Consider the following 10,958-nt stretch of genomic DNA (forward strand, 5'->3'; position numbering starts at 1 on the left):
GGGGGGGCACTCACCTGGCGTCGGCAGAACCCTGCCAGATAAGGAGAAGAAAAAGATATATACTTCCGAGAGAAAGGTCTCCTCTTCTGCAGCATACCAGACTAGAATCGCTAACAACAGTACGCTGTTAGCAAGTAACGGCTGCACAAATGGCATGATCTGGAACGCCAAATTGAAGCCGTCCCAAAACCACTAAAGGCTCAATTACTGAAGGCTATCTCAGAAGGCAAGCAGATCTAAAACTGCATCCTGAAGAGTAACCTTAATGCGGCAGATTATGCAGGACGAATATAGCGGAGGGAATGCTCATCAAGCACCACGCCTGGCTTAGACAGTCAGGGTTCAAGCTAGAGACACAAGCAACTCTCCTAAACATCCCACTGGAGCCAAATCTGTATTCGGGAAGGCCGTAGAAGATGCCCTCAAGGGTGCCAAGAAGGTGCACGACACTCTTAAATCCCTTGGACAGTTGACAAATAAGCCCTATTCCTAATGGGGCTCCCCAAACTCTAGGAGATTTTAGGGCCAGGGTGCGCAACGTTCCACAGGCTACTCTCAAGTCCGGACAGACCTTGTCTAAGACCAAATTTCCTCATCCAATTTTCTAAGAGGAAATAAAAGGGGCAGAGGAACGGGCAAAACCTCACCTGGGAGAGGCTCAGCTCCTCCCAAGCAATAACACGCTGCTCCACGTCCCCTCCCATGCCACTCTAGTAGGAGGCCGAATTTCCTACTTCACCCATGCATGGGAGGTATAACGTCAGACAAGTGGGTGTTGTCCACCGTGACATGCGGATATTATATCGAGTTGCTACAAAAGCCACCGTACCACCCGCCGAAACAGAAGAAAATGACAGCAGAAGAACAAAGAGATGATAAACCAAGAAAATGTAAATTGCAGAAGGTCGACACCTACCCCTGTTTAAATTGCAGCAACTGCAACAATATAACAAAAGGTGGAATTGTTCTGCATCCTTACACTGGGGAAAAAATTATGATAAGGTGCTATGCGACCTGCAATACAGAGAATTGCATCTACTGCATACGTTGCCCTTGTGTACTATACTATGTGCGAGGGACGGGCCGTAAATTGCGAATTTGCATGAATGAACATAAATCTTGCATACGGAACAAGAACATCAATTCAGCAGTCGCAAGACATTTTAATGAAAAGAAACATAACATCTTGCAAATAAAATTTCAGGCTTTCGAAACCATTGTGGCCTCCAGATCCTACATTGACATGAAGAGAAGTAGACAGCAAAGAGAAGCATATTGGATCGACAGACTTGAAGCACTATCACCACGAGGAATAAATGAGGAGTTCGATCTAAATTGTTTCTTATGATGTAACATATTTGGTTGATTTTGACATATGCTGAACTTGAAGATGTTATCTTTGCACGATGTACTGAAATGTTGTGTGTTTTTATACTAACAAGGGACTGTACCATTGACAAACATTCCTAAACAGTAAGAAATGTAGTATTGTCCACATTACTGCACCCGACAGGAACAGTGTCCAGTATAGCGCAGGGTAAGAGGCACACCTCCATTATATCGTAAGAGGCACACCCCCATTATATCAGAATAGCTTAAGTCAGACAGAGAACATATGCACAGTAGCAGATACATAAACATACCAGCGAGACAGCATTTTCTACACTATTACACTTATAAGCATCATTAAATGACACAGAGTTAGTAGCACATTTGTCTGGCTGCAACTGGATGAGCCACACAAAGTTCAAGCGCACATGAGGACACACGCCAATACTTCAAGCTAAGAAATAAAGTGTATGTATAGCATAATTTACATAGCTACACACACTAGAATCACCAATAATTCTAGTAAAAAAATAATGTACACATTACAACAGCCTGTATATATAACTTTATTCACATAACTACACACTTTAGAATCATCAAATAACACGCAATTAACAGCGCAATTGCCTCTCTAGACTTGGATGAGCCACACGAAAAACACACATGCATGAGTGCTGACGCCACTGTTCAAGTAAAGAAATAATTCACATTTGATAATGGTATGCAAATAACTTGACTACGTGCATAGAATCACATTGAGTTGATTGCCCACACCAACATGGCCATCGCTTTCTCAGCGAGCGGCCATATTGGTACACAAATGTTGCTGTGACAATGTACAGAATTGCCGTGTTGGCCGGTGGCCACAGCGGTTTCAGTCCAAGACGACTGCTACAGCAGCACTGATTATGCTGTGTATCGATATAGAACACGCATACACAAAGGTAAGATGAAAGCTCACACATGGATTGATTATGAAAGACACTTGACACGTTATTTGTAGAGAGTAACATAGCGTGTTTCACCCAATTTTTTAGATCTGTGAAAACGCGAGTTGAATTCATTCCAAATTCGATTCCCATGGGGGGATGATGCCTGCAGACAGGTCAGTGTAACTGACACAGTGAAGGGGGGTGATAAGATAGAAAACATAACCACGATATTGAGCATGTATATTAAGCATTGAATGCACTCTTCAGAAAATAATGTCAAGTACCATAAACTCAAACACTTATAACCTAGCGTGTTAATAATAAACGGCAGAAATTACTCTATAGATCCCAATCACTTGAAGTTGAGCGCTAATTAAATGAAGCTATGTATATAAATTTCTTTAGTGCAAGAGCCAGTACTCCGTAGCCTGAAGCAAGGTCACGTAGGAAATGTGCAACATTAGAACAACAGCATAAAATGTTTGAGCTGGATTTTGGTGAAGCTGATACTGATCGTGTTAATTGTGTTTTCTCTTCTATGTTCTATGTTTGTTCTAACCTGTGGGTACCCTGTTTTCAATTGAATAATGCTATAATGATTGTGATAAATGGTATACTGCAACAGAAAAATACTGTATTTAAAACCTGGCTCTGATGAAAGGATTTTTTACCCGAAATGAATTAGCCAGAGAGTAATTGTTTGTTTTAAATTCAGCATCAGCCCAATTGGTGATGTATAACCAATTATTTCAGAGCAACAAAAGATTTATGTAAAAATAAAAGAATTTTGAAATACTCCTTAACTTGTTTACAGCGATTATAGTGACTTAGTTATTTAACCCCTAGTGGCCATTACGGGTGTGCGGCCCACACCGAAGGCTAGTTAGCCTAGGTCTTTTTTTCCTCTTTCAGCAGAAGAACAAAGCCATACTGCTGGAGGAAATGAAGGTGCTGCTCAAGAAGGAACCCATAGAGATTGTCCCAGCAAACGAGGTAAACAAGGTATTTATTCAACATACTTCCTTGTGCCAAAGAAAGACTGTATCATTCGCCCAGTATTAGATCTGTGCCCTGCAAACAAATAGGTCAAACCCCAGAAGATTCGTTTGGCCACGCTCCAAGAGGTGATTCCACTCCTAAAACGGGGAGACTACATGCCGACGTTGGACATGAAAGATGCTTACTTTCATATTTCAATGCACCCTGCGCACAGAAAATACCTGCGTTTCAGGATGGTGGGAGTACACTACCAGTTCAAAGTACTCTTTGAGCCTTTCAGCAACATCTCAAGGGTCAAACCCCGCAAGTCCTCTCAGACAGCACCACAGCCATGTTCTTTCTGAACAAGCAAGGAGGCACACACTCTCAAAGTCTTTCCAAGCTATCCCAAAGAATATGGAAGTGGCACTCAAGCGGAACATGTTCCTAACATCTCAACATGTTCCAGGGGAACTCAATTCTCTGGCAGACACCCTTTGCCAGAAGCACACAAGTGGCAACTCGAGATAGATCTCCTAGACAGAATATTCTCACTATGGGGTCATCCCCCACTAGACTTGTTCGCCACAAACCTAAATTCACAATGCCCAGACTTTGCGTCCAAGTTTCCCCAACCTTTCCCCAACCAGGGTCCAAGGGGAATGCCCTGTGGATTAACTGGTCAGGAAAATGTGCTTATGCTCCCCCATCCCCCCCCAACAGCGCTCCTGAGCAAAATAGTGCACAAGATGCATCAGGAACAAGTAACTCTGATCCTGGGTGCTCCTATGTGGGTGAGACAACCTTGGTTTCCACATCTGTGTTACGCTCACCTGGCTCCCACAGAGGCGTCGATCTGGACTGGACAGCTGCGGTCTCCACCAATGTGACGCGTAGGGCCGAGATGACGGACTGGACTGGCCCACCTAGCTTCGTTTGCTTGGCCCGTAGGAATATTCTTCTGCAAATGGAGAAAGGGAATTAACCACCCGTGGAGTTGAGCGTAAATCCCCCCACCCCCGCTGTTCTCTCCTCAGATCACCTTTGATGTCCCCTCTTATAGTCTCACCTGATGGTTTGAAAAGATGAGCTATCCATTCTGTATTGAGCGCAGGGGTCGTTGATAACCAGTTGCTTCACTGGCTCGAAGGAATTGGTGAGTTCCAGAACAATATTGACTCCGAGATTCCCGGCAAGACGCCGTAAGTATGTAGTTCGTAAGAGTTCAAATGCCTGACTTTCACTCTGGTCTGATTCCTTGCAGGTTGCAGCTTGACCGTAGTGAAGAGTTCCTCGTGGCAACCGGTAATATTCTGGTAAGGATTTGTATTTTCCAACACAGTTCGATAAAATAATGTCAATATGTAACCTGTTGCTTTCTCCCTTATTCAGGCGCTGAGAGAAAGTATGAAGTCTCTGGGAATAATACCTCCGGCGGTAAAATCAGGTAAGTCTATTGTGGTGAGGAGGGATCCCCTTGTTAGTCCCTTTGTTTCACCTTGCTGTCCTTTGTTTCCCCTTAGGGGCCGGGGTTCGGCGAAGATGCAGTGGAAGCTGCACCGACCCGTGAAGAGGAATAGTACCCCTGGTGGTAAAATCAGGTAAGTCTATGGGGGGGTAACTAATATTCCTCTGTGTATTCCCTTGGCTCACCTTGCTGTTCTTGTCTTCTCCTTAGGTGCCGGAGTGCGGCGGAAACATGCAGGAGGATGCGGTGGAATGTGAAGATGCTGCGAAGGCCGGTGAGTTCAGCGCAGCGCTGCAGCAGGCGCGGTACGCGCATAAAATAACTTCTTTCTTCCAGCTCGAAGGCGCAATGGATTGGGAATTCAGGTAAGGATCAAAGGTATTGCTCTTGTTCTAACCTTTTCTCCTTCTTTCTCCCTTTTTCTAGGAGCTCCAAACTCGAGGTGGGCGTGGCAGGAGACTGGATGCAGACTTGCAGGCACGGTGAGCGTTACGCTGCTGGATGCAGAATAATGCGAAGCGTGTTCTGCTCTTGGGGCGTGGTTTAAATAGCCTCCAAAGTAGTCCCAGGTAAGTATTCCTCCCCAGCCCAACCCAAGTAAAAAAAATAGTCCCTATGTAAAGTAGTCCCTTCCAAGCCTCTTTTGGCTTGGAGCTCTTGCAGCATGGTCTGCATCAGGTAAGTTTGCAGCATGGTCTGCATCAGGTAAGTTTTAATCTATGAGGCTGACACCTATGGCGCCAGGACTGACTCTCCATATGAGCCTGGCGCCATAGACGCCAGGACTGCACCCAAATAGCCCCTAGCAGGGGTTGTTGGGCTTGCTTGGGATAACTTGATGCCTGCTTCCGGGGTTGCTGGACTTGGTCTGGGTCCCCGGGGGTAGGCATCATGACAATCTGCTCAAACTGGCGATGTGCAACCTATCAAGCTCCCGTGCCCATACAACATGTCGACACAACACAAAGGGGCCTTCCTCCACCCATGCCCACAATCAATAAACTTGGCAGCTTGGCTCCTGAAGTCATAGGGGGTCATTACAAGTTTGCCGGTCCGGTAGTAATGGTGCTGGTAAGCTACCGGCACCGTTACTACCGGACCGGCAAACTACGAGCACAACTTGACAGATGCACTGGCACCATTCATGTATGGTGCTGGTGCATCCGACCCCCCCCCCCATTCCCATTGGGAAATGGGGAATAATGGGTACCGGCACCCGGGGATGGGTAATTACCGGGTCTGCCGGGGTCAGCATAACCTGGTAATTGTCAATTTCCGGGTGCCAGTAATATTACGAGTTTGGCAGCAGCTGTGCCGGTTTTACCGCCACGGCTACCGCCAAACTCGGAATGAGGCCCATAGAGTTTGGCCATTTAAATCTTCCATAGAGGTGTATGGATATCCTTAAAGAGCCTCAAAATCCCAACACAAGGCACTGCTATTTTAATAAGTGGAAGAGAGTTGTGATATGGTGCACATCACAATCCCTAAACCCAATAGAATGTTCTCTATCCAACATTCTTCACTACATGCTTTACCTACTAGACACCGGCCTAGTATTCAATTCCATAATGGTGCATCTGGCTGCCCTGTCGGCTTACGCCACATCACAGAGCAAAGTGTCCTGGTGGAACGTCCCTGTCATTAAGGCATTGATGAAAAGGGTAAAGAGGCTATACCCCCCCCAAATTTCCAAACCTCCTCCGGGTTGGGATCTCAATGTTTTGCTCTCCAAGCTCATGGGTCCAGCCTTTGAGCCTATGCACAAGGCCAGCCTAAAACATCTTACATACAAGACTGCATTCCTAGTAGCTGTCACCTCCATAAGACGACTCAGTGGGCTACAGGCTTTGTCTGTACAAGACCCCTTGTTCATTATACACAAGGACATGGTTGTCCTCCAAACACATCCTACGTTCTCACCTAAGTTCATTTCAAAGTTCCATGTAAACCAATACTTCCTACCTTCTTTCAAAATCCATCAAACTCAGCAGAAAGCAGCCTTCATACACTTGATGTACGAAGGGGGGTCTTGTACTATGTGAACAAAACAAAACCTCTCAGGAAAACAGACCAACTCTTTGTTTCCATAGCACCTGGTAGAGAGGGCGATCACATATCAAAAAACCCCATCTCCAGATGGATAGTCAAATGCATACAGCTCTACTATTCCTTATCCAAGAAAGTCTCGCCTTCCACCTCTAGGGTACACTTTACCATAGGTACAGGTACTACCTTAGCTTTCATTGCAAACGTCCCTCTAGGGGCCATCTGCAAGGCTGATACATGGTGTTTCATCCTTACGTTCACACAGCATTCCTGCATTGGCACACACTGTAAAGCAGATTCACATGTGGGACAAGCAGTCCTAAAACATCTCTTTGCCGCTGTACCTTCTAAATTTCCACCTCCTTCTCCAGATATTGCTCGCTAATCTATGCAGAGCTTGTGATCTAAGCAGTTCCAAAAGCTCCAGAAGGGATACATTACTCACTCTAATCGTATTTCTGGTTCTTGTATCTGCTTAGGTTCACATGCGCCCACCCTTCTTCCCCTACTGGAGAAGAAGGCGCATAGATGGTTTCTGGGTTATCACTGTTTCTGCTTTATCACATCTGTACTCACGCTTCACTTTATGCAACCTCATGTCAAAAACCAAAAATCTGAGGGATCTCGACGCGTGAAGGACCATGGGTTCAGTACACGTCACACTAGGGATAGTATTACTAAACACTGTCGACTTCCGTTTTCGAGTTTTCAAAAACAAATCTTGTAATACTCTGCTAGATGTCGGACTATGCAGAGCATGTGAATCTAAGCAGATACAAGCACCAGAAATACGATTACGGTGAGTAATGTATCATATACAATGTAGACATTAATCATTTATAATAGTTTTAGGAATATTCAGAAGCTTTTGATTCTGTTTATTAACTTCCACTTTTTACTCTTGACTCCTGAATTCAAGCCTTGTTACCCTCTTGAAATATTATGAATGGGTTATAGAAAAACCTTTTAAAATCTATTACTGTCGACGTGTGTTGACGTCTGCTTAGCCTTTATTGGTTTTATTGTGAATTTCGATTATGAACAGAGACAGACCCTGCATTTCCTGTTTTGTATGCATTGTCGTACGATTAGAATCAATTCATAGCAGAGAGCAGGTAGCACACAGTAAGGCAGACCATCCTATCTAGCAACAAGTTGATCAGTTTTGTCCAATGAGTTTTCTATGATTAAGAAAACTCGACACCAATTTATAACGTAATGAATGTAGCGCTCTTGCCCAGGTGCCCACTATTCATCCCACATTACAGCGCGATGGAAAGCAGAGTATGAACCCATTCCATTGGGGTTGTGCTCCTTATTATATTCATAAATAATTGCAAACATCAGCACACACATGTTTTGTTTGCTTTTATTTCCTAATGGGGACGTTTTCAAAAGAGTTTATTTTTATTACATTCATTTAAAATTATAAATGTATGAATTGTGCTCTGGTTTTTAAATCCTACTTTTCATGTCTTCGATTTTTATTGATGTGAGTCCAATCGATTCCCATAGAATCACACATAAGCAATAATGCAGAGCTGTATTACACATAGTGCCACTGATTTGTTGGTTGTAGTAAGGCTGAGAATTAATTCCTGGAATATGTGTTGGTTTTTTCACAGAAGATGGAGCTGTGGCCCTGCAGCTGAACTCTACACGGTGCACATACTGTGATCGGAGCTTCACCGAGCACTCCCGACTTCTGGCACACATGACGATCCACACGAAGGACAAAGGGCTCATCTGCAGCATGTGTGGGACGAGCTGTGCTGACAGGCCCAGCCTCATCATACACAAACACGCACACATGAGCAAGGAAAGCTATGGCTGTACAGAGTCTGGGAAAACCTTTACTAACAGCTCAAACCTGCATCCGCATCGAAAGACCCATATGAGGGAGCAACCATATCAGCATATGGAGTGTGAGAAAACATTAACTTGGCGGTCTTTTCTACACAGGCACCAGAAGAGCCCTGCTGGGGAACGGCCGCACCAGTGTCCAGAATGTGGTAAAAGCTTCACCCAAAGATCAAACCTGTACAGCCATCAGAAGATCCATACTGGGGTGAGACCATACCAGTGCTCAGAGTGTGAGAAAAGCTTCTCTCAAAGTGCAAATCTGGCCAAGCATCAGAGGATCCATACTGGGGAGAAGCCCTATCAATGCCCAGTGTGCAAGAAAAGCTTCAGTGACCCCTCATCCCGGAGTAGGCATCAAAGGACCCACACAGGGGAGAAGCCCTATGGGTGCACGGTGTGTGGTAAGCACTTCACTCAGCGATCAAACCTGAGACAACATCATCGATCCCATATAAGGGAAAGACTATACTTGTTATAAGTGCTTATAGTGTGAGAAAAGCTTCATGTTGATGCCACATCTTTACAAGTATCAGAGAACCCACAGAGAAGTCCTATGAATGGTTACAGCGCTGGGAGAGACTCAGTCTGCCTCACACTGCGAGCAGCAATATGGGAACGGACTGTAATGCAAGGACTAAATGAAGTGAGACCTGCTGACAAAGGGTTAATGGTCATTACTCGGAAAGAGGCTCAATAATCAACTTTATTGTTAAAAATGTACATCAATGAAAATTTCATTATTGTTGCATCCGAATTTTGGGCAAAATTCGAAAGTAAACAGCATTGCTGTCCTTGAGCATCCATGGTGTCAGTGGAAGAGATGGGTTTGCAGACAATCGTCCCCCGTGCTGAAGGCATTGAGGTGGTCCATGGAGCATCGCATCAGGCTGCCACCATCTGCCAGATGCTAATAATGAGTATTTATGGCTATTGATTACATTTGCATTGTAGGACAGTGTTTTCCAATTGAAACAAGCGCATCATCAATAGGGCGCAAAGTACATGGCTACTTAAGCAGAGGTCTTTGTCCAGTTATTTTAATCGAAAATTTCTCGGGCAAACCAAAGCTTGATTTGACAAACTCCCAATGTATATCAGTGTTCTTCAATTTCCATTAAAATCACTGTAGCAGTCGATCAATATCTCCACATTCTCTATCAATATCTCCACATTCTCTGAACACAGCCTTTCAACACAATGAGGCTCATTTTCCAATTCCCTAGAGCAAATGTGGTCTAAAACCATCCTCATAAGGTTTACACATGCTTTTATGCTTCATTTACCACTCTGAGGGATTCATAACTTTTTGACAGGTAAATTGTCGGCACAGGACAAAATTAATATTCCTTCCACCCCCATTGCCTGTCAAAATCAAATGCAATTCCCCCAGCGGAACAATTGATGCTGGAAATCCATGTAAATTCCTCCCACATCCATGTATGTTGCGGGAGGCATTTGTGACGGTTGCTCCATGAAGTGGAAAGCATGCGCAGAAAGATGTGTCTGCTCCGATTCCTAGGCATTGTGTTAACAATCAGAATGATTGAAAGAGAACTGCACTCAATGGTGGTGTTTTCATCAGTCGGACTGAAGAGATGGCTTTGATGGGGGCAATTGGGAAAATGAGTGAAAGTGGAGGAGGCAAAGGGGGTGCAGGTGACTGGTAGGTTGTGAGGAGTCAAGGAGGGTTGAGAAGGGATAGTACAGTGAGTTGCATTCCGTAAAGTAGTGAGGAGGAAGTACACACACAGATTCATGCACAAGTAGCAGAGACTAAAAGAGAGATTTGTTTTGCATGGCGAGCCACCCAGCATGGTGAAGGTAGGTAGAGGCTGGGAAGGTGAGGGGGCATCGGGCTACATTAAACAGGGTGATGGGGTGTTGTAAATTCAAGGACTTTGTTTGGATGAGCAAAAGAGTAGAGGAGTACGCAGTACTCCAGTTTTTGAGCACATGAGTAGAGATAATGTTTTACTTTCGCTGAGTGGTGCATGAATGGTGGCAGTGGCCATGATGAACTTGTTGAGTTTCATGCCACCGACAAAGAGAATCCCAATGTTGTGCCCCATGCCTGAAGGGGTGAGAGGATTAGGTGGCAAAGAGATGGGAAAGGGAAGAGTGGTTTTGATATTCGAGGCAGTGAGATAGATGACTTTTGCCTTTGAAGAGTTTAGCGTGAGTATATGTAGCGCCATCCACTGGCGGATAGACAGTTGGCTATGAATGCAGAGATTTCACTTATGAAGAAGGGGGAGATTTTTATCATCGCTGATAAAATGACAGTGAAAGCCAAAGAATGAAATGTGTTTGCCAACGGAGGAGGCGTAAAAGTGAGAAGG

General features: G+C 44.7%; 1 protein-coding gene across 4 annotated transcripts in view; it reads left to right on the top strand.

Moving 5' to 3' along the window:
* The window catches only part of LOC138489384 (zinc finger protein 1 homolog), a 406,551-nt gene extending 396,796 nt beyond the window's left edge, over positions 1 to 9,755 (top strand). For all 4 annotated transcript variants that reach the window (XM_069617105.1, XM_069617104.1, XM_069617106.1 and 1 more), the window contains one exon: positions 8,382 to 9,755. In XM_069617105.1, the coding sequence (XP_069473206.1) occupies positions 8,382 to 9,097 (716 nt within the window). In that variant the 3' untranslated portion in view covers positions 9,098 to 9,755. The remainder of the gene's footprint in view (positions 1 to 8,381) is intronic.
* Positions 9,756 to 10,958: the final 1,203 nt, after the last annotated feature.

Source organism: Ambystoma mexicanum, chromosome 9 (assembly GCF_040938575.1).
Source record: "Ambystoma mexicanum isolate Mex_15411 chromosome 9, UKY_AmexF1_1, whole genome shotgun sequence".
Lineage (NCBI taxonomy): Eukaryota > Metazoa > Chordata > Amphibia > Caudata > Ambystomatidae > Ambystoma > Ambystoma mexicanum.